The 25,908-nt window shown below is 32.2% G+C and overlaps 2 protein-coding genes across 4 annotated transcripts in view; one reads left to right on the plus strand and one right to left on the minus strand.

Annotated features, from left to right (window-relative positions):
* The window catches only part of LOC116345054 (zwei Ig domain protein zig-8), a 107,688-nt gene that overhangs the window by 79,397 nt on the left and 2,383 nt on the right, over positions 1-25,908 (plus strand). For all 3 annotated transcript variants that reach the window (XM_031774099.1, XM_031774097.1, XM_031774098.1), the window contains 4 exons: positions 24,493-24,612; positions 24,941-25,043; positions 25,185-25,219; positions 25,280-25,342. In XM_031774099.1, the coding sequence (XP_031629959.1) occupies positions 24,493-24,612; positions 24,941-25,043; positions 25,185-25,219; positions 25,280-25,342 (321 nt within the window). The remainder of the gene's footprint in view (positions 1-24,492; positions 24,613-24,940; positions 25,044-25,184; positions 25,220-25,279; positions 25,343-25,908) is intronic.
* Positions 3,421-12,051, minus strand: LOC116345053 (growth/differentiation factor 8). The gene is made up of 5 exons (XM_031774094.1): positions 10,916-12,051; positions 10,315-10,672; positions 6,225-6,455; positions 4,337-4,719; positions 3,421-3,960 (listed from the first exon to the last, which is right to left on the minus strand). Exons 1-5 carry the CDS (start codon positions 11,249-11,251, stop codon positions 3,790-3,792), a joined length of 1,479 nt encoding a protein of 492 aa, XP_031629954.1. The 5' UTR covers positions 11,252-12,051; the 3' UTR covers positions 3,421-3,789.

The following is a 25,908-nucleotide window of genomic DNA, read 5'->3' on the forward strand; positions in this document are numbered from 1 at the left end:
GTACAATTCAATAATACATTGTTTCGCATATGTATGCATGGACTACACCGAAAAGAATCGGATATAGATTAAGTAAGGACTCCAACATGACCGAATAAAGAAATGTTATGCAAGAACAGCGAAAAAAACAACCGAATCAACGATAGACAATGACGTTGTGCGTACATTTTTTGTTCAACAAGATTTGTTTGGAGCATAGTACCGCGATTGTGCGTATGTGCTTTAGTTGACGTGTGTAGCATTAAATTAAAATTGATTAAGTTTTGGGTCGTATATTTGTTTCGTTTTTGCTTTAATTTTATTTAAGGCTCACCACTCTTCGCCAAAAAGGGTGCCTTTGTTTTTAAAATCATTGCTTTCGTTTCAAATAAAACTACCGGTGAGTTCACAGCATGAGTAAAAATAATAACAAATAAAATGGTTTCATTACATTGTTTTTGTAACATTCAATATAACACACACTACACACAAAATGTTTTTAAATAGCAACCAGGCATATGCAAACGATGAACATTCAGGTGAAGGAATCCAATCTCTTTTGATTTGGCAAAACGACAAATAAAAAATCTGGTGAAGTATGTATGCTGAATCACCAAAAAAATTCGAACGCGAAAAGTCTCTTTATAAATTCTTATAATTCTGTCTACGTACAAGCACTCTGATTTATTTGGTGCACGATCGAAATTTCCGTTTCTTTTCGAATCGTTTTGTATCTTTCACAGATTGGTTTATGGTTATCGTGAAAACCGATTTACAGGTCTTGTAATTACTTTTATCTGAATTGTTGAAAATTGACTTTGGTTTTTCGTTTTTTTTTTCTCTTGTTTTTATTCACATAAATCGTCATCATTCAATTGTGATAGTCATGTGTTTGCTTTACTAATGTAAACATTCACACAAAAAAGCCATGAATCAGAAATAGAAAAAGACGACGCGTACCAATGTTTCATAGTCGGAAGTTATGCAAATTCATTTGCTACCGACATCATCGATGCGATACGTTTATTTCTATAACGATAACAAGCGGACGTACGCCATATATTTCATTGAATTATTTTCATGTGATTCATCATTGTTTTTAATTTTTTTCTTCTCCAAAATGATATTCTCAATTGTGATTTATGCAACGAGGGGGCGATGTAACAGGTGAACGTAATAAAATAAAATTTATTGACACAGATTATTTATGAAGAAAAATTTACCTGAAAAAAAAAACAACAAATAAAGCGTTTTACCATTTACTTTCGTTTAGGCTTTACTATGTTTATAAGCTCGGCACTCTTTTTATCTGATTTATTAGGAAAATGCATGAGTTGTCACATTTTATCACGATATTCTAGTATATTAAGTATTTATTTTGATTGAATTTCTATTGAAAACAATTTTATTGGACGAATTATTTATCGATGTGTAAAAATAATAATATTACATTATTATCTTAACTTTTTCTTCAATGCAGCTTTTTCTTAGTAATAAAATGATTAAATGATTTTTTTTACAATGAAGTTTGCGAACCGACCAAAATTATTCAAAAGTCATTTTTGCAACAATTATTACTTAACCAAAATTTAACAATAAAGAAATTCAAGGAAAAAAACAAACAAATGTATTTCAGTAGACAGTGGCTAGATAGATATCTCAGATAAATTGGTATCCGCTATTTATTTGGTAAAGTTTAATTTTATAACATTTATCGATGAATAAAGAATGAATTTCGACCCAGAAATACCAAAAAAGGACTAAAACGATCATTGCGATTTGTACAGACAACTCTTTAGAGATTAAACACTTTGTTTCGCCCTCAATAAATATTTAAAAAATTAAATCTACCAAAGAGTCGCTATTTACAAATATTTCTATCTAGCCAGTTCCATTTTAGTGGCCCGACCAAAAATGTAGCAAAAGAGTCAATTGAATTTATTGTAGTATAGAGTGTACTTTTTTACTAATAAAACATCTATCATGGTCCAAAGTTAAGAACTTGAATATCCGATGAAGAAGACACAATACGAAAAGGTGAAAAACACCGAAAAAAGTGTTGATTTTTTTTCACCCCCTCATCCAGTTCACAGGTAATTGTACATATTGTGTGTGTTTATGGTACAATGTACATAACAGGTTCGGCAAACGAATGATTCGGGTGTGTTTTTTTTTGTGGAAATGTTTTTGAGTCATATAGAGAAAATAGACAAATACGTGGTAGAATGAAAATTGAATTGTGTGAAAATTTATAGGTAATGCTCTCACATACAGTGGTAAGAAAGATGCAACTCATCAGGTAGACGAAAAAACCCGTGTTCTCCTCGTTGTGCCTTTCAAATGGCACCATCACAATAGTCTGCACCTTTGCGTATTCAATGATGATACTGTTCACTTGTATTCAGACGTACAACTAATTTCGCACACATACACATATATAGCTACACTTTCATTCTTTATACATATACGCAAAGGTGCAGACTTCTGCGTCCGTGCCATTTCAAAGGCACATAGAGAAAACACGGGAGGTGGAGCATTTCATCTAATGAGTTTTCCAACTACATTTGTTGCTTACATACATTCAGCCGTTTGAGAACGATTTTCAATGTAATAATGAAAATCAAAGCCCTTCGGATCTTTTCGAATTTAGAAAATAGTTGTCACGCAAGAACTTGACGATGCCAAATGTGTGTGCTTTAAAAGTTCTGTCATGGTTCCGACTTTTGAGCTTTGTCGAAAATATTTCACTTTGAACAAGATTTTATGCAATAATATACCATTTTATTGAAAGTAACGAAATTGTTTTCATTTAAAAATTGTCATTTGTTTATATGTCTTTTTAATTATAGAATTCTGACCGAATTATAAAGTCGTACAAAACTGTACAAAAACCCTAGCAAAAAGGCGGTTTCATTGTTCACTCATGCAAATCATCGCTATTCACAAACCATTTTCGGAACGTTTCGTTTGCTCCTTTTCGTCCAACACACAAGTGGAACCAATTCGAGTTACCGCATGAGAAATGCTAAACCGGTTCACGTCACTGGTATAAAGTTAAAAATGTCATCCTTTAAGCAATATTTGAAAGCACAAATATTATTGATTTTTTACAAAGTTAGAACATAATTGAAAACTAAAGATTCTATCAACTAAATAGGAATCATGGAAAATTGATAAAGTTTTCACTTTTTGGTGAAATGTTTTCAAGTAACAAAAAGTACTTACGATTTGTCAAAAGCGTCCAATTGTGTATAAATACAAATGAATGACGACATTACATAGTTTCTAATTTTGGATCATCTCATATATTATAATTTAAAAAAAGTTATTTTATCAGATTAAGATTTCAATATCGTCTAATTGGTACGGAAATTAAAAAATACACGTAACATACACAATAAAAAAGAGAATCTAAAATGAAAAAATGAAAAAAAAAAAAAAATAATTGATTTTTCTTAAATGGGCAAAACCATAAAATGTTGAGTCTATTTTGATAGAATACTGTATTTCAATTTAAGTAATATGTTGCGTTCGACCGTCGGTCTTTTTTCTCTTGTCTGATCTCAAGAAACAACAAATTTAATGAGCACCTCAGAGCTACATAATACTTATACACAAACAAAAATAAATTATTATACAACTAAATTCACTAAACTAATTCGCAATGAAAGAATCGAGTTGTTGAATGCAATCGAATTGACAAACAGAGTGGAAATCTGGTGTTCCATTGCAATGAAATGGAAGATTAAAAAAATTAACGTCAAAAAGATTCGTTTTTCTTCTTTTTTTTTGAACAATCGACCGTAATGACTACATGCAACCGCATGCCTCAACTACCATGTTTGGCAGCATCTTTCGTGTGGCTGTTGAATTATTTTCCATATAAAGTAGTTCAAGTGATGAAAATTGTGTTGCCGTACAACATGGAACCAATTCAAAGCTATTTTCTTTATTGTGCGTTGACTGACTTCCCAACATTTGCTATATGGTGAAAAAATTGAAGGATATCCCAGATTCAAAGAGTGGTCGCCAGTTAAAAAAAAAACCGTAGCAGCAACAAAGATTGGAGAAAGGGAGAAAAAAAACAGAAAAACAAATAAATATAAGTCAATCAAAGAACAAAAAACCATTGTGGTTCGGTATATCTTAGTTCTGGCTTATCGATTTGTGAATGAATGTGCAAATGCGTATGCATGTGGTGAATTTATAACAAAGCTTATCTACAATGTTCATTAACAAAATACAAAATGAATTCTAAAACTAAAGAAAATAGCAAGAAATCACGAAAAATTGTGCGGAAGAAAGAGTGCATGAAGTGAGTGAGTGAAGTAATTAGAAAGTAGCGAAAGAAACTTACCCGAACAACTGTGTGGTAGATGCTTGTAGGGGATGAGATTGTGGCGCTTGTTGAGCATGAACCGCGGCAAAAGTACGCATCATAGCCGAGAGGATGAAGAATCCAGTCGTTCCAACCAATTTCGGCGAATGATATGTACAATTTATCACGGCAACATTGTGATACGCCGGGTGAACAATCAATGCTGCGTCGTTTTCGTTTTATTGTTTGGCTCGATGTTGTGTTTACAACGATAAATGGCCGGTAACCATAGTCGAGCGAAAATAGATCAACTGTTGGATGTTTTTCGCACGTATTACATGAAATGTCGATGACGTGAAAGAGATTCTTATATTTTATCCAATTACGTATGGACCATGTAAAATCAATTTTACCCCATCCTTCTATTGAATCAAACGACGACACCAACAATTGAATTGAAGCAACAACAACAGTGTTGATTGTCGAGGTAAACAGTGAAAGAGAAAATGAAAAAAAAGAAGCAAATTTCAAATTTATATGAATGATTGTAATTCAACAAAATAAACAAAAATATGAATATTGTGAGTTAAAATAGCAATCGACATTGTTACAACCGAATCGAATATGACATTTTCAATACACACAATGTATAGAAATCGGTGTATCTCGGTCTGATCCAATGTCATTGCCTTTTGGATATTGTATTCATTTAAAATGCATCACACGCATTCAACATAAATTCGATGAAAACATGAATAAAAAATTCGCACACATTCGCCAAACCATTCCGCCGTCCGCCGTTTATTTTCATAAACAAATTCTATAGAAAATTAAATTGGCCGATTGGCGATCTTACATCCATACGACTAACTTTTTCGATATTCTTTCGATAAATTTTCATTTGAAATTATGTTTTTTTCGCGATCGAACGTTCGTTTCCATCGAAAATTAAAGTTTTTCAAGAAGATGATTTTAAATGAACAAAACAATCAAAATTACTTTTGGGTTAAAAAAATATAAGGATCGAAATACCTTTAAAAACTAATTTAAGGTTTCCAAATTAAGAAATATAAGAAAAACGAAAAAGATCTCAATTTTGCTCAAGTTCAAAACAGAAAATGCATGCATGTGGTCTAATTTAATATAGAACTTTCTGTGACACTCACTATCCTCACAATAAAGCTATATCTTGCTGTGAACTACGTGAAATACTTATTTTGGGTGTCGTTCCGATGAAAGTGACACATTTTTCACAGAAGCATTAATTGAGGAGGTGGACCCTCTTCAGTGTTCTTCCCCTCCTCATTTCGCTCCTCAGGGAAACATTTGTCCCCAAATTGTGTTCAAACTAGGATACAATCGTTGTTTTTGTGTTGATTAGAATACTTTTACGCATCCCATGGTGTATAAGTAAAGTATTATTGAACTCACAAACAAATGAGAAAAAGCATAACGAGCACAACGATTTTGTGTGCACAAACAATTCATTTCGGCTGTTAATTTCACAGCAAATGCGTTGTCATTTATGTGCAGTTTTTCTGGCAGCCTCTTGGTAATTGTAATCACCAAAAATAAATACAAAATAATAATATATGTGTTGTTTGTGAGTGTTGTTTTCTGAATTCGTTGATTGTTATGCTTAGCAATGTGGTTTATTTGTCTCGCTTGTTTAAATGGTGCGACCTTTGCTGCAAGAGTATAAATTTAATGTAACTCTCGATGACACAATTTATCACTTTATGTCATTTATAGTGATATGAAATTAATGTTAAAATCCGTCAAGAACAATTTCAATATTTTATGCGATCGATTATTTATTTCGGACATTATTTGGTTGGTTAGTCAATTAAATCTCTCAATAAAATAACACACACACACACACACACACATAGATATATATAACGAATACATATATAATTAAACATACCTGAACTGTTTGCATAGTGAATGGCGAATGGTTTGTTGATTTTTTTAGAATCCCAACTTTCAATTTCGCTGACCAAAAATGATTGCGCTTCATTAGCAGCGTTTGGATCTGGTTGACGATAAACCCATAGTTCGGCTGCATCAACATCATTATAATCAATATCGGCTGGTATCTCAAATGTAAAGCACATGTATGAACCGAAATTTTCCACTTCTTTACATTTTTCATTATCTGCATGCATGCGAATCCATCGAATAGCGAACATGAACGGACAAAAAAGAATATATTTATTATTATTTTTTTAATCGGTATAATTTTTAAAATGACGTTGATAATAAATTGTATATCGAATACAATCGCCGGAAATGTTGTGATATGATGAATATACATTGATTTTGGTCGTCATTTATAATTGATAACAATTCATTGAATTTAAACATTTTCGAGGGTAATCAAACGAATTCATACAGAATTTGCACATTGTACACGCGTACCACACAACCACTTCAATCAGTGATTAATTAATCTATTATTATTATGGTTCGGTAGCAATAAACTACATCTTCAACAAGAAAAGATTATTATAATCAACTCAAATTTCCGTTAACTGTTTAAAATGTTGAACCTTCATCGATCATGTCATGCCAGTCGAGAACTATCATACGATTTAATGAATTTTTGCTGCCTCTGATAACAACACACCAATTGAAGAGCGCACAAATTGCACAACCGTATTTCCGTATATTTTTGTGTCTATATATTTTTTTAAAAACCCATACGACAAACACAAATCAATATCATTGTCGATCCCTCTGAGATGGAGCGTAAGAAAGAGACAAATGCAAAAAAATGAGTACGTGCCAATGATAATAAAACCACATTTAATTGTAGCTCCAATTGTGAGTAATTTTTGATGCGATTGAAGAAAGATGTAAAAAAGGCATGAATAAATAACATAAATGGAGATAGAACATGTATGAAGGAAAAATACAAACAGCAGATTCAACGTCCGATTTTTATATTGAGAAAGGTAAGGGTTTTTTTTTCTATATTTTTCTCGGACGTTCTTCTTTTCAAGATGTGTGCTCACTGCTGTTTTGTTGGGTTCAAAGTCTATGACAACAATGTCACTACATTTAGTCAGAGCCTTCGAATGTTTACGCTTCAAAAAAGCCGTTTTATTATTTGTTTACAGTGAAGTGGTTATTCATGCTCATTTTAATTCTTTCTTCTTTTAATGCAATCTTTTCATAAAATGAACTATATATATTATATATATATAGTTTTTATTGATTGAAAAAGTGCCTTAAATTCATGGCGAAAAAAATGAACAACTATTATTTTCTACGAACTGAATAAAGCATAGAAAATTAATATTTGTTATGCTCAATGCCCATTTCAGCTGATATCAGTGACCTAGTCTCCCGTCTATAATCAATACTTCAATAAATATTGATAAACGAAATCTATATGCTCAATACATTTACAACGTTTTCTGTCTTTTAATTTCAGCTCAAAGAGCATTCGAATTTGAATCAAATTATTGGATTTATTCAAGTAAAAAATATGTTTCGTTATCAGTTCAAGGTTTGCACATTTATTGTTCGTTGTCTACTAAACTATAACAATACTCTACTGTCTATACTGCGCTTCCAATGTGCACTGGTGTGGTTGGACTGCAGATTCTAAAAATATAACAATCAAATGATGAACGATAAGAGGCATGAGATTTTTATTTGGCTTTTGAATCAAATATTTTGGTGGACACAACAAAAAAAACTTGTGATTTGCACATCGTTTTGAGTGAGCGTGTGCATAATAGCACGCACGTACTCGCCCGTTTTACTGATATTGAACAACATGATTTTCTTGATAAAAATACGGCTTTCGAGTTTGTTTGTAAACAACTTCCTCAAACATTCATATTATTTTTACTGCATGAAAGATCATTCCACTGTGTTCTTTTTTTGTCACATTCAAAATAAAATGCTGAAATTATAGCAATTCATGAATATTCATATCGACCCAATAAAAAAATTACATATTAGCGATTGAGTTCTTTTCTTTCTCCATCTCTATCTCTGTCCCTTTCAGTGTAATTTTTTTTATAGTTCTTACGTCTTCATTGCATTTGTCCGTATGGCAATATATTCAAAATACTATACAAATGTCGCTCTTGGCATTTCTAAGTACATAAAATAATATCAATTTGATTGTTTCACGTCGCACAAGCATGATTCCCATCAACAATGTGTAAGCGTTATATGTTGGACTTTGTACTCAGGCAATCGACGGCAAAAAAAAATGTTAAAAATCCATATATTACAGATCGAAAACGAAGAATGAAAGAGACAACAGCTAAAACAAAAACAAATCACGACATACACAAAAACGACGTCTTATGAAATACGAAACGAGGCGCGCGCATACACATATACATAAAAAAAATATATAAAGATAGTGAGCTTCAATAAACGAGCATTTCAGAGACTCAGAGAGTCAGAACAAGAAAAAAAAAGAGTATTCCATATCGAGTAATTAGAGAGTAATTCCATATCGAGCCAAATTCAAGTTAGAAACTTCACTTCAATGTGCTGCTGCAATCATGAAACGCTATTTGCATTCAATGAAGATTTTGTCAATTGCATCGGTACCAATCGGCAAGAAGATACAAATTCTATATGAGAAATGCGTTTGACTCACTTTTGATATTACGTTACGATTTGATTGAAGAAGTAGCACATTTTTTTTTTGTTCCTTTATATTCTCTCCTTTTGGTCAATATTTCGAATTGAATTCAATCAACACATTGACAACTCATTAATTTAACATTACAATAAGTAATGAGATTGTTTATGCACAAAACCCGTACATTTCACGATCATGATGCGGTCACAGTTCGTACATCATTTTAGTTATAAGTGCAGCAGCCCCACAGATCTCTCTCTCTGTACGTATATATATAATGGTGTATATGTATTGTATACTATACACCAGTGTGGCGCACATTTGGAATTGCTTCACACTCTCATTAATAAATAGGATAAATTTATCGACATGCGTCTTTTTTTTCGTTTCGAGCACTCGGTCATAGCGTGATTGCATTCGTATTCGAATGACGTTCACTCTCTCAGGCGCCGATTAGTGTTTTTTTTTATATATGCCGGTTTATGACAGTGTGTTGGTGACGTTCAGAATGTCATTATTGGAAAAAGCCGCAGCTGTAGCCACACACTTGCTTGCTGCAATCACTCGAATCGCATTGCAATATTCTTTCTCTAACAATATAATCTACATTTGATATGACAATTTTTTCTTTTCTTTTTTTTTTGAACAAACAAATGTGCTCAGATTTTTCTTAAAACTTTTACTTCTTTCACTCTTCGCTATGCTATGCCAACATAAACATAATAAATTTGTTGTGATGATAAGAAATGTTGAGCAAACACAAAAATGTTATTGTAAAAATCAAATACTTTTACTTCATTTAATGTTGAATGTTAAATTATTCAACAAATTATAATTAATTATCCAGGACGAATGCAAATATTAAAAGCGAGATGATTTGAATACACCAATCAATCAATTTTCAATTCAAGTTATCCGCATTGTAATCATAGGCAATTGGTTTTATATCTATTGACCGTAAACATATTGATGCAGAAAGAAAAAAATATGTTGCACAAATATTGTAGTGTATTTTCCCATTTCACTCAGGTACTGCAATTAATTAATATTGCGTACACTCGCATATTATCCATAAATTGCTTTTATTGTTGCATTGTTGAGCTATTGCAACGACAACAGATTCAAACACCAACCAAACACTATTCAAAAGTGTATTAATGAAATGGTAAAAAAAACGTTATAAAACATAACAAGTCAACGAATATATCGCAAAACTCCCTAATGACCGCAATTTTCAAACTTTTTTCTTAAAAAAAAAAAATACTAATACCACATAAAAATATTTATGTAATTGCTGGAAATTGTTTTTGTTAGTTTTTTTGGCATTTCGGAATACATGAAATGTATTTCACATCATAGGAATTATATGCAATATGTTTAATATTTCAAAAAAAAAACTTACCCAACTCTAGGAAAATAATCTTTTGCGTTGTTTTTCCATAAAATTGTTCGAATGCATGATTCTGTTGTTCTTCTTCATCTTCTGGAAAAATCATCGAACCTTCGGCGATGGGTCGCGGTAAATTTGCAGCTGAAACATTTGGTCGTTCGGTCATTTGCAATTTTTTCAATATTTGATTTTTCACATATTCAATTCGCAGTTTGGTTAATTCTTCTTCAGTCATACGCAATTCGGGGCGATTTCGACACTTTGGACAATTCACTTTTTGATGATGCATTTTATCGAAAATTTGCTGCTCATCGAAATGCTTATCCGATTTTTCATCGATACTTTTAACGGTTTGGCCTAAAATATGCCACTAAAAAAGCAAAAACGAAAAAAACACATGCATTTTTAACGTCATTTTAATAACGGATCTAGGGGAAACATAATTTTCGTCTTTTTGCAAATATAGAGACAAAAAATATAGAGACAAAATTCGAACATAAACCATACGTTCTGGAAGGATGTTGGCTTGATGAGAATTCAACAATAAAAGTCTGAACAGTTAATGATGATGGTGTTGCAATGGAAATGATTAGATGTTTTTGACAAAATTTACCATATTTGGTTGCGTATGGCCGATTTCGACATCGTTGTGGTTGCCAGCATCCACATGATGATTCACATCGGCCTGATGATGATGTACGGTGTGGTGACGATGATAATTTTGTTGGTTGTGGCTATGTCTTAAATGATGATGATGCTGTTGTTGTTGAAGCAATTCTTGCTGCTGCTGCTGCTGATGGTTTGGATGATTTTCATTGTGATCAAACACTTTGGCCAAATAACTGCCACCACTTTCAATATCATTTACAACCATTGAATATACACAATTCTTAGGAACTTGGTAATGCACCAGGCATATTATATATAATGAAAATAGGAATCGATTCATATTTACTGTCGTTTGAATTAATGCTTAATGTCCAATTGAATTTGATGTATTTCTGTTAAATATTTGCTATTTTATTGTTAATGTCCTTATTGTCTATTCAAGACAATTCACTTTTGATCCTTTTTGGGTATGGTGACGCCTTTTTATTGTGTGAAATCATAAATTTTGTAAATCGCTTTTTAAAGTGTTTATGTTAAGTTTGCCCAAATTCAGATCGCAACTAATCGATTTTGTCGGAACCAAACGTTCACTTTTGTTCTTAAATACGATAACATTTTTTCATAGCAACAATATTTTTATTTTTTATTTTTAAATTTATAAATTCACCGAATTGTTATTCTATTCGCAGATATTCACCTGACCGAATAGTAAAATATCCATTGATCAAACACTCGACATAAATTCCATTCGAAAACGAATAGACAAATGTGCGCCACTTGTTTCATTCGAAAAATGTTGTACAATTTTTTAAATAGACCTTGCTTGATTACAAATCATTTGCACCATCTAACTCCAAAAAAATCAATGTTCCGTTTCTTTTTTAATATAAAAAATATCGAATTTTTTGTTTTTGTTCAATTCGCCGCATTTTTTTCTTCTCTGCTACAAATCTCAACTCTTTCAAAAGTGAAAATTTTTATTTATAGAAAATAACTGTTAGTTTTAAGCGTGATATGGTTTGAATGAGCGCATATTTTATTGATTATAACAAAAAATTTGTTCTGGACAGACAATTTTCAACACCAATGGAAAATGTGTTAGCTTTGAGTGATGAGAGCGCTTAAATTCGACAAACTGCACCAGACGACTTTAATAGATGACTAACTGATCGTTAGTTAATGAACTGCTTTAAATATTACATCGGAGCCGAACGAAAATATCGTAGAAAGGATGAGAGTTGAAAATGATCGACAGCGCGGAAAGTAAAGTATAAAAGAAGAAAAAAAAAGAACACAACAAAAGTAAAAACATACACACTGTATTTACACATTAAGAAAGAGATAGAGAACGACAATGAGTGAAAAGAGCTAAGCAAAAAAGAAAGAGAAAGAAAGAATTAAAAAAAAAATGTTGTTGCTGCCAACAAAATACATACAGTGTGTTTACACTCTAAGCATTGTGTCTCTGTGGTTGCCCATTCATACAACTGTGACCGTTGTGTGTAGACAAGAGCGCGCGCATATATTCTACGGTCCTCTATGCAAGGCAAATATATGTGCTCGCAATGTAGCCCAATGTTATTTTACGATTGTTTTGTTGTAATTGTGATCGCGTGCGCATATTGCCACTTTTTTTTGGTTCTCTTCGGTTTTTTTATTCTTCTTTTGATTGCATTTTCTTCCTCTGTGGTTGCGTCTCATAAATAAGCCGTTTATATCAGGGCACGCAGACATGGCAAACTTTGACACATCTTTACAAATTGGTAAATTTTAAGCGCAATCATGAACATGTGTGCACGTGTGTGTGTGTCGTATATGTGTGTGTATACATAAAAAAAAATTGTAAACATTGTGCGTTTGCACAAAAAATAGGTGAAAATACAAATGTTGATGACTTTTTTTTTTCAAATTCTCATTCAGGAGACAACCAATTCAAATGATATCAGGATCAAAATTGTTGATAAACAGTGAAATGACGGAAAACTAAGAAAAAACGTCGCATCTCATTTTTTTCCACTGTTTAACGGACCAATTCCGGTCCATAGTTTTCCGTTAAACACATTATCAGTGCATGCATTTTTAATTGCTCAATGGAATCCATTGCATGTTTGCTACTGTTGATACACACTTCCTCTTTCGAAAAAAAAAAAAAAATATGCCGTGTATGTGATTTTCTTGGGTGTATTTGTCTTTTTTTGGATACATTTCTTCTGTACAATTAACAGATTTCGTCTACATTCGTTTGTTGACCATTCACAACAATATGGTCAATGCATGTGACCGTCTTTGCCCATTGCAGTATATGTGTCGGTGTCTGTACTCATTCGCCACTTGTTAGACATACCAATAACAAAGTTAATACATATTTGCTGACGCAATATCTATCCAATGACTTATCATTCGTATTCATTGTGGTTCGCTTACTCTGGTTTGCTGTTGTTGTCACTGTTGTAGTGACCATTTGTCATTTGTTTTTGTAGTTTTACTATCGCTTGTATGTAATCTATATTTCTTGTGTGTTGAACTGGTTATTCGACTGTGTTGGAATGTATCGTTTAGCTGCTAACGCATTTTTCGAATACATTGGACTTTGAACGTTGTCGTTGACTGTGGGAATTTTTAGAGGGCGATTGTTAAATTTAGTTTAAACAGTGGCTCACTTGATATGATCATATATATGCTTTGGTACAAGAGCATATGCAAAACTATGGCATTGCATTCGTATTACATCGCATGAATTTCCGAGCGAATGTTTCGCTCAATTGGGCGTCATCTTCTCAATTATTTTTTTTTTTTCGTTTTTCATGAATATATTATTTTATTATAATAAATGTTGTATAAGGTAAATTTTCACTTTCATTTTCTGAAGACAAAATATTGCCTATGAAAGCATTTCAAAGTGCCAAAAAGAACGAGTTATTCTCTTCAATTTGTTTGTAATGATAGGTGATAAGAGCCTTGCCAAATGATTTTTGATTAGGTATCATTGGTTGAAAGCCAAAATTAGGGAAAAACACACACACATACAAAATTTATAGGAAAAATCGGAGTTCCGAAAATGATTCAATCTTGGTGTGCTTTTAAAAGGAAAAAAAATGTTTGATTTTATTATTTGTAATGTCATTCATTGATCACTTTCCGATCACACAACTGATCACGCTGTCCGATTGAAAACTATTAAAAAGGTCGTCAAAAACCGAATCAGCAACAACAATTCAACCGCATAAATATCAATGATCTCCGTCAATTGTATTACAATTCGGTTGAAGTTCTGATAGTAAGTAGCATGAATGAGTGCGTTTGACGCAAAACAATATGATGAAAATCCAATGTGAAACTTCTTATGAATGAACACATGGCACATATAATGGCAAACATGAACAAAAAAAAAGATATGTATGTAAGTCGTGCACGCTCGTTGCCGTTGGCGTTATCGACGTCTATTCTGCAACAATTAAAATAAGATATGTAAAACATTTTGTAAATAATGCGGCAATTTGCTTGACCGTTGCTTTGCTTTACATTATTGTCACCGTCATCCGTTGAGTGTGAAGAAATAATGTCCGACAACGTTTCTTATTTGAATAATTGGTTTCATTGAGTGTGTTTAGCGTGTGCGATGAAAATCCAATAATCTTCTGAATAAATTTTAATAGATATCGATACAAGTATCGACATTATCTATGTTGCAAAATCAATTAAATACACGAGCTCATCCCGAGCGTTAGTCAATGAATATCAAAAAATTGTAATTTACTCTAAATGCGTCAATGTATCAAAATCACATTCAATGCATAATAATTCGGCGAAACGATTGGATAAATCGATTTTCATGATGAATAAAAGAACATCCGTTCGTGTGGCAAATTTGTTCGAAACTCTCTCAATGAATGAACGCGAGCGCGTTTACGTTTTCAATTAAACATGAGCAAAGGTACGAAAAAAAGTGGCTGAGCTAATCTTTTATTAGCCATTCGTCATTTTGTATGAAGTAGCAAAATTTCACTGTTGCATATACATATTCGTTCGCCATATAACTCTCTCACATAACAAATTAGGTGAGCGCCTGCATGATTCGTCATACATGCATGCACATTGCACATACATGGTCGTCACGTCAGCGAAAACACCTAAGAATTTTTCGCATCGCATTTTTGTAGCTCGTTTGTCATGCGAATGGCTAAAAGAATTGAATGATGCAATATTATGATGAATTTTCATCGTGAACCGTCTTTGTTCGTTGTGCATTTGCAATTTCTCAATTTTTGGTACATTTATTTATGTACATTCGCGCATCAATTCTCTCTTCCAGACGATTTTTACATATGTCATCACATGATGTGTGCCAATTTCGATCGAACAGCGAGCTCAAAGTGCATATTGACGCTTGTAATCAGTTGAGAAAAAAAAAACCATTCAGAAGTCACTCAGAATTACTGAATCAAAAACAAGTGGAACCAGGTAAAATAGAACATTCAATCTAAACATAAAAGTAAATATAAAAAAAACGACCCATGACCGCTGACCGATAAATCAGGCACGTTTTACTTCAAGAAACACACTTGATCCACACACGAGATGTGTGACGAAAATGCTACATTTTATTGATTGGCACGTGACTTTCATGTGGCTAACAAGACGTCATTGTGTTCTCTCCCTTTTTGTCAAATAATGATTTTTTTCTGGAAACTGACCATTACTTTCTCTAGTTTCAACAACATGATAGATGATAATATTATATCATTTGACTAGTTGTTCATTGATAACATTGATAAACATAGATATACTTGAAAGTTTTTATGTCGATTGTATTTTTTTTCTTTGTTGTTTGCGTTGTTTTTTCTTAAGTGCTTGAGTACTTATCGTTCATTGAATGAACTGATCTCTTTGTTCATATCCGGATGTTTGTTGAGGTCAGAATTTTGGCAAAAATATAAACATGGCACATCACTTCATTTTACAGTTTTATAACGAATGAAAGGATAAATTTGCCGAATAACTCGATTATCGATTTCGTGCCATCGCGCATTCTCAATATTATCTTTTCATATTTGATCTACTAAAATTCGTCACAATATTAAAATAAAAAAAAACTCTCAATATTTATAAACCGATCAAAAAATAAACAATCGAAAAATAAAGATTAAAGGAGCGATTAGGAGAACAAACAAATAATCGTTAGTAAACACTTAAAAAAATACGCGAATTTTTTTTTTCAAACACTCTTTTTAGTGAATTTACTAGTTGAATTGTCGCTGAGTTGCAGAAGAAAAAATGTATTTTAATGAAAATGCTATTTTTTAGTAAATTTTTTTTCAATAATAATTAATATATAAAATAATTGTTACTTGTTTGTTTTTTTCAGTCAAATTAAAATATAAATAAAACATAATCAGTCGCAAAAATTTAAATAAATTACTTCTTTTGATCAGTAAACGGACATTCCGCTTGATTATGAATTAAACCTGCAAATAAAAAAATGAATTCAAACCTCAAAATTATAACATTCATTCTTTTTTATGTATCAAACGCGTGTGTCGGTTATCAACCATACAAAGTTATTTTGAGATTTCAAAATCTTTAAAAAATTGAAATGTTTGTTGATATTTTTTTTGCTCGCAAAAATATGTCACTTATAAACAGAGTGAGGCAACGCGTGCATCCTCGATGTTGATTTTATTTTTGCTCTCTCTCGATTAATTCAAATTATATTATTTCCAATTAAAATAAGCATGCTGGCTATTTTGGTTCACACTTTGGACTTTATACTCATAACATTGAATCATTCAATTCGAATTTGAATGAAACGAGAGAGAGAGAGAGAGAGAGAGAAAAACGATATATTACTTACACAGATCTAATTCATTGAGTTTACATTTAGTTAATATTTATAAAACAGACATCAAGACATTTGTCTTTCAATTATGCGACTAGATCAATAGCCTGGAGTACATTGTAACATTGGTCTGTACCAATTTATCTATGCATTTTTGGGTATCCTATGGAAGCTGACCGAAAATGTGAGATTAGCTGCAATCATCTGTCCTCATCAACTTGTCAAGAACAATTTTTATAATATTCGGAAAATTGTTGGCAATGAACGAAACGTAAAATTAGAGAGTAATCATATTTAGTATGTTTGACTATCTTTCACAAACTAATTATGAATTGAGAATAAATCCATTCACACTTGCTGAATTGTTGACGAGAAAATAATTCAATAGAGTTTCTGATCGTTTCTCAATGAATAAAAATGACTCTAAATAGTTCTTCTCGTTTCGGTTATAGTTGCACCATTCGTGACAGCCTCTTAGTATACGCTTCAATATTCATTCTACGTAGCAATTTGATACAACAACAAAAAAACGACTGCAAATCAATTGAATTATGAGCTGAATTAAAATACACTCAACAGCCGAATAGACTACAGTGTAATCAAAATATAAGCACACATATCGTACACATATTGCAATAAGTTCAAACTATGGATGCAACTGTGCAATATTAAAGATTATTGAATATTCACAACGGCCTATAGAATAAAGATTGAATAAGCTTCTTTACTTATTATTTATTACAAGTGTGCTATCACTTCTATTCTCACACATTCTTCTCTGTGTTATATTAAAAGGCTCTAGTCGCTATCACATACTATCCAAACGTTCATTGCACATTTTAGTGGAATCGCAAAAGTTTTGGTTTGCTGGGTGTCTCAGAGCATTTGCCTCAAAAAACCCTAGCAAATTGAAAGATTTTTCTCTTCGCCCAAAAACACGAGAAAAATTGAATATTTTCTCCCGTTTTACAGTGAGTGAAGAGCTAAAAAAAAAGGTCTTCACTTTTTTCGCCAAAATCCATAGCAAATCGAAAGAATACTTTTTCTCGATTTGTAAAGGGGTAGTTCTCAAATCTCTTCCCAGGGGGGGGGGGGGTAATCCAACCCCTCGGACCCCTGCTCAGAAGCTATGTATATTGGTTGGCTTAATTGTTTTTGTAGAAAGTTTCATTTTGAATTTTTATTTCAAGCCTCGTGTTTTTAAACAACAAATATCAGTAATCAATGGTAATCAATTTTCCCATTGTTAAATGTATAATAAGACGTTACCACAAAATTTTAGTATACAAATCAGTTTTACTAAGAGTATCTTAGGAGCACCTATTTCCTGTGCTTTAAACAAAACTGATTAAGTGTATATTGAGAACTCCTTCGAATACCTTATGAGGATTTTAAAATTTTCGCACATTTTGTATTTAAGTCAATTGATTATTAACACTTACACTGTGCACCTGCTTGACAAATGGACTCTCTCCTCAAAATTTTGCCAAATTTCTTCGTGCAGTAGCGGCACAAACGATAATAGACGGTGACGTTTTAAACCAGCGTTTTATGTAACTTTCGTTTCTATGCAGTTTGCTGCGATTCAATGTTGTGTGCAGCTAACTACTTAGTTATATTTGTCGAAACGATTGTGGCGCTAGTGTATGTAAATTATCGTGTTGTTCTATACAATGCGTTCACTGTATGACTTATAGCATCAGTGTAAGCGTCTAACTAAGTGTAAGCGGCTAATTGATACCTTCTACAATTTTAGATATGACCAAATTGAAGTACATAGCTATATTAATATGATTTCGATGAAAAATAGATGATGATGTTATTGATTCAATAACACAAGCATCTCAAATAGTTTTTCTATCAAATGGCTCCAAGCAATATATAACGCCTGACATGTTTGTTTTTGAATTTTCACCATTTATCATAACTTATAAAGTAATTTTTTGTCTTCGTTTATCCACCTCATTCTTATGTCTCAGGTTCCATTACACGCATAAAGTGTTGTGTAAATTCAGGTTGATTTGGCTTAAAATTAAATGTTTACCACAACGTGTCCAATTTTTTATATCCCTAATTTTGTCAATTTCAAACACTTTAGAATTCTTTTTCATGAATAATATATCTCTGATACTTATTTAAGTCCTATTTCTGTACAGAGAAATAGAGAGAGGAAGCCAATAGCATAAAATTTGACTTGTACATTATTTAAAATATAACCCATCTCTCAACATATGGCCCCAATGAGAGAAGAGGATTTAAACTAAAGCAAATTTTATTCTATTCATTACATTTATCAAGTTTCATCACAATCTTTTTATATTTAAATAATATCAGGTTGACCCAATACACTTTTGATCATTTTGTTGCAATTGCATGGGCTTAATGCCAGATAGCAACATGTACATTTACTTATGTGAGACGATATGAGTGCACATATTTCAAGTGTGTCCAATCATTTTGTCCAGTTACATTTTCCATCGTTGAAATGTAGCCTGGTTTTTTTTAAACCAGAAACTATAGGATGTACACAAACCTTTTTGTTATGCCTTATCGATGATGTTTTTACACTCGAGTCCGTTGAAGCTCATGCTGTGGTGTGCAGAAAAGCCAATATTTATGTTTCTAACTCATGCCACATTGCATTTGATGGTCAACCAGCAGCAGAGCTACACATACGCGCATAGAGTTCATGATGGGATGCATGTCGAACATTGGAGGCTGTATTTTAAAAATTTCATCGTGTCATTTTCATTAAGCTAAATAATTAATCTAACAAGCAGCTAAGGTTATTTAATAAATATTGATAGAATATTAAATTATTTCCAGAGGCGTTTGGTGTTAGATATATGTGATGTCAGTTTGGATCATCGAGCAAAATGCATATATGGAAAATGTAAAAAAAACTACACCGCCTACTGTTTATTGTTGTTTTTCTTTGCTATTTCTCTCTACCTTGAGTTCAGCTGAATAAAATAAAATGTTTTATTTGGTCACCAACAGGGTCTCACATATTAAACAGTTTCGATTAAATTGAAGATGAAAATTGTCCCGAACCATGATGTATGTGTTTCGTAAAATAGTAAATCAAAATTTTCTCGCGTCCGGTGTCCAATTGTCAAACGAATTGCTCGATTATTTAAAATGCTCGAAAACAAACTGCAATACGGACATATGTGCTTGTTGTACTAATGTTTCAGACGAATTTTTCCCTTTTTAGGTCAGTAGCATACGTTGTAAACATATCATTTTTATAAACAATAATAAAAAAAAAATTATATATTTTCAATCGTAGAGAAGAAACAAGAAATGAAAACAAAAGATGAGCAAGGCATTGTTGTGTGTGTCTGTGTGTGTGTGTGGCCAAAGCAACAGTGGTTGGTAATCGCATTTATATTTGTAAAATGTATAAAGAAAATGAAAGCACACACAGAAAGACCAGCATCATCACACGTAGTGAAGCAATTTTGAAATCTTAACTTGGCTTTCCCTACTCTCCAACACTAATCCTTCGTTCATCCGGGCCACAAAAAACTATAAAGAGATATCCGGTAATATAATCCGGTAAAGAACAAACATAAAAACACAATCACGAAAAACGGCAATAAGTTAAAAATCGAAATGCAACAAAAGCATGTACACTACGATCATCATCATCATCAACAACAACCAAACAAGAAGCCAGGCGGTGCACAGTTACAAAAAGTGTCCAGACCAACCAAAGAGGAGATGGCGACATATAATGTGAGAGAAAAGAATAGGTCGAGACACAGAAAATTGTTGAACTGTTTCTGAGTAGCTAGATACGAAGTCACGATGCATTGGAACAACAATAACCATTCCTCTCGGCTGAGGCACCAGGAACAACGAACAGACTGCAAGTGATAAAAAAAATATCGAATGTTAAAAAAAACACATACACAAAAATAACTCTCTTTTTTTCGTTTCTGGATGACAATAAGTAATAAATTTTTATTTATTACGATTGCGTTGGCTCGAATTTTAAGCGGAGTCAAGCGAATGCTATATAAAAGAATAAAATATAGCATTGGCAACTGTGCCGAAAAATGACGAAAGGAAGAAAATAACCATGGCCATGCACTGTTCAGCGACACACAGAGGACATCCCATGGAAATAGAGACAATCTGTGAAAGCGAACGCAATCACAAATCCAAACATGAAAAAAAAAACAAAAGCCACAGAAACACATGCACAATGCATATGTACAAAAAAAAAACGCACTCAAAGTGCAACAGAAAAAAAATCCTGTATAAATGTATGTATGTGTAACAAACCAAAAAAAGACAAACACAAAATTCGAAGTATTGCAATGAATTTCAGTTTTGTTCAGATTCGAACACAAAATCGAACAATAATTCAGGTGCTGGTTGTTCATAAAACAAAGTCGACTGCGAATTTTTCACTTCGTGAATAATTTATGGCTTCGATGATGTCGTATTGTTTGCTCATAATTCAACGATCAAAGCTGATCGGCAATCGTTTGATTTTTCGTGAGGCAAATCATTCACTGTGAAATTCAGCGTATGAATTTACGATACAACCGAAATAACCACAATTCGCTGCATAAATGATGCTTTTGCAATATTGATGCAGACATTGTGCATTACTATGGACCGAATTCAACTAGGCGTTGACAGCAACGGTATCTGGATAAAGACGATCAAATTATACAATTTTACCATATAAATATTCCACATATTGTTACACAACTTTATTCCTTATTATAGTTTTCGATCAGTTGAACTTGTTGGCTTTCGCTGAGTCAACAAAAAAGGATCGATTTTTTTTGTATGGGAACTATCCAACTAGTAAAAAAATACCTCATCCGATATTGCAATGTGATTAGATGAGTAATGTCGCTCATAAGTCTCTTACATTACTATTTTTATCTTTTCTCATTTAATTTATCCGTATTTTACACTTTTATTATTTATTTTTTTATTTGAAATTAAATATGGAATTAAAAATTTTGAAAAAAAAATCCATCAACACGGTATTCCAATGAATTACAATACGTTAATTCATATGTGAAATTGAAAAGAGCTCAAAAACCATTCGAGACGTAAATGTTCGTTCTTTTTGCGTTGAAGTGAATTTTATCATTTTATGCAAAATAAAAGCTTTAAACGGTTCTATCAATTTTTAAACCAAAAGCTTGCATAAGTCTCATTCTAAAAAAAAACAACTGTTATTTATCCCGTTGAAGCCAAATGTGCCGTCTTCGTATTAATGCACGACAAAACCCAATGCTAACGACAACTTTCTTAAAGTTGTAATAATAAAAGTAAGATTTTTAATCAGGATTATTTTTCCCATTAATATATTGACGGTGATGTTAGCAACAGTAAACTACGCACGTCTCTTACGGCACCTCTTGCATTCATGATGAATGGCATCACAACACCACATTGGATTCGTACACCATAACGGTGACATATTTGAGCTACAAATGCCATGCGAAAATTCAGGCATATGCAAATGAAGGAAGTGAGAAAAAAACTTTAAAGGGAAAATGAATGAAATTACATGTATTTATTTTTCGGAAAGAAATAAGAAAAATGTCTAGGAACAAATGATGCGATATTACGTCTATGACTATAGTCTTATGTATGTTTTGAAAAGACAATCATACTTTATAATATTATTTATAAGTTATTTTTGAACGAAATATGGTTCTTCCTCTTTGAACGTCATTTCGAAATTTTTTTGCGTAGCATAACAGTTGAGTGAGTTGTAGCCTTATTGCGTATTCATAGAAATGAAAAAGCAACACAGTTCAGTTGTTTATTATATGTATATAAATAACAATTATTATGATCAAATAAAATTAATACACCCTATTGGTATGGCATTCTCTGTCTTCACTGCTGTCTTTTCTTCTCGTTCCAAGAGCTTTATGATTTTGTGTTTGTTCACGATCTCATACTCTCTTCGTCCACTTGGTTGCAATGGTAAATCTATCTTCATCCATTTGAAAGCCGTTACCAAGGCAAACCAACAATGGCTTCATTTTTTTTTTTGAAAATATTAAGTAATGTGTACAATTTAAATAAAACACTCTGCACCATTACTGCAAAAAAAATGTGTTTCCGCTGATTACACATGTATAACACCACATATATACACATGTATTTTGGAGTGTAGTTTCGTTAAATGCCATCGATTTGATGTTAATGGCTTCCCTATTGAGCGTGTTAACGATAATGATGTTGACGACATGAATGATAATTATGCTGTTGAAAATATTGCTTAAAAGTAGCAAACACTTAATTTGTACAAAAATAAAAATGATTTATAATTTTCCTACAGCGATTTCAATTTCACTCACATTAATATTTGTGGGAATGACTGATACATCTTCATTGTTTTCAAATTGATTTTTTTCTCTGCACAAAAATTAATTTATACATTCGTGCAAACAATTTTTCAATTTGGACTCTTTTGTTCACGTTACAAATTTCAATAAGTCAAAATACGTACATGTGATTATTATAATCGCTGGGGGAAACACTCCAAACGGATGTACAATAAACACAAAACTTTATTCTCGTTCATTTTTTCTTTTTTCTTCAGCCCTTTCCGTGCTTTGCCATTTAAAAAATACCAAACATATTATTTTTTTGTGAAATGTGTGCTATTATTCCCACCTCGAGCGTAATTTTTCATCGTTTTTTTTTTCATTAATTTTAACTTTTCCCATTTGATGCGTTTTGATTTTATTCGTGCATGGTGTAAAAATTTTAATTTGAAATATTTAATAGAATAATGGAAAAAGTTCACCATTCATCCACTTCATATAGTTCTTTTTCGTGGAAAAGCAATAATTAAAATGGATATTAGATTATTCTCGAGAGCATTGTAGTTGATTGAACTCCATTGTCGACGCAAATCAATATACTAGAAGCAAAGCGATTATAAAGGTCTATTTTTCACTTTTTTTTCCTGTTGCTAAAACATTTCACATTTTGACATTTGAGTTTATTGTTCTGCGGTTAATCAAGCGATGGAAATTTTGAAAATGGAAATTTATTGCAATATCATGTGTATATGTGATTGATTTGCAAGTACAATAAATATTTCATTGTTTAGAATGTTAACAATACACGTAAATGGAAATGGAAATGGAATTGAATGAATTAATACTTTAATAGAAATTAATTGAAATGTTGAGTTTACCAAATTATCGTCTAATAACGATGAGATTCATTTAGATCCAAAATATATTCAAGATGTGAAATTTCTTCTATTTTTTCGTCAAGCCAAATATTCTATTTAACATATTGTTATTATTTGTAACGAATATATTTGACAAGTATTTTTCAACCTTTATACCATCATCATCGTTGTTATGCTTGATATCAATTTGAACCCGTCAAATCCATACCTGCCTTTTCTGTCTGGTTTAACCATCAACAGAAACTTTCCGTGAAAAGTCAAACAAAACTCTCAATGTTCATTAGTTTGATTGAAATGTACACATATATACTCTGCTGAATAAATGTGCTCTATTTACTTATACAAAGAGAAACATGCCTTGTTGCCACCAATTGACTTTAAAACAATTTCAATTCCAGCTCGTCGAACATTTTCACATACTTCTGGATAAGAGTGACACAAAAATAAAATACATTTTTACTTTTTCTTTTTATGTATGCTCTTCGTTAGGATTTTTTTTTTAACAAGATAAAATCGAAACTAAGATCCACGTTTCTTTGTATATTTGCAGAATTAAAAGCAGTTATTTTCGGAACGGCTGATTTGTATGTGAAAACTGGCAGTGATATTAATTTAACGTGCAAAATATCAAAAGGTCCACACGAACTGGGAACCATATTTTGGTACAAAGGCAAGTTAAAATAAATTTCCGGCTAATATAATAATAGGCTTGCTGGATTTTGTTTCTCTCCGGGATTTTTTGTTTTGTACAATGCCATAATTTGTATTTTCATTGCCATAATTTGAAATCTTTGTGGATTTTTACTTCAAATGCGACATGTTATTTTCAAATTATAGTTACAGTGTCAGTGGCTGAAGTGAATTATAGTACTGAACCAAAAAGGGCCAGAGAGAAAATCCGACAAGCCTAAGATAAAATCGATAAAATGAACAATTCCTTAGCATAGTAAACTAAACAATTTTATGATATTTGATTCTTTTTCATTGTTCATTTGTAGGCAATGAAATCATTGATTTAATCACACAAGAGAATGACATTTATTCAGAGAATGTGCAACGAATAACTGTGGATACAGACTGGGCCGATGGTTTAATATCAAGGTATGTGAAATCGAACCATTGTTCATCTTTTGCATTTTATTGTTTGAAGTGGCCCATTCGCTGTATTTGTGCGGAACACTAATGTTTGTTTTCATTTCATCTATAATGCGTTCAATCAATGGCAAAATTCCTCGTAAACAGGCTGAAAATTCGTCAAGCCGTACAAAGCGATAGTGGTAACTACACATCGATTTTTTTTTTCATCAATTTTTTCATTAAGATATTCAATATTCTAGGTAACTACACGTGTGCACACGTAATTGCACAAGCAGCGAGTGTTTATGCACACATTATCAGTGGTATGTATTCGAAATTATTTTCATTGGCGTAGTAATTCGTGTCTCAATAGTGTTGGGTGGCAAACATTTCAGTTCCTCTATTTCACTCTCCTGAACAAACAGGAAATACAAACAAATCTGTGGAAATGTGAACATGATTATGCTTTAAGATTTGTTCGTATTGCATTTTTGTCACGATTTTAGTTCGTATGATGGGTAAGAAAAAAAATGACGAAAATGCTTGAAATTGAATGAAGTCTAAGCAATCGAGTGCATTTCCACTTCAATTGTATTCAGGATGCTCTTGAATACGCACATACATGTTGTTCGTTCGTGTTTGCAATACGCTCGATTGCATATTTTTATTGGGTTAATGAGATTTGGAAAAAAAAAATGAATTAAAAGTCAACATTAGAAATCAATGACAGCAAATCTTATACATATTATACGCTGCCACTTATTATTTTTCCGACCAAATTGAATATTATAACGAAAATAAATATTTTTATTGAATTTCAATTCACGTTTGTTCTTTCTTATATTTCTCGTTCTTTCTCTCTCTCTCCCTCACTCTCTTGTTATTGGAA

This window comes from Contarinia nasturtii, unplaced genomic scaffold, assembly GCF_009176525.2.
Source record: "Contarinia nasturtii isolate CC-2019 unplaced genomic scaffold, AAFC_CNas_1.1 Cnas_scaffold_1240, whole genome shotgun sequence".
NCBI classification, from domain to species: domain Eukaryota; kingdom Metazoa; phylum Arthropoda; class Insecta; order Diptera; family Cecidomyiidae; genus Contarinia; species Contarinia nasturtii.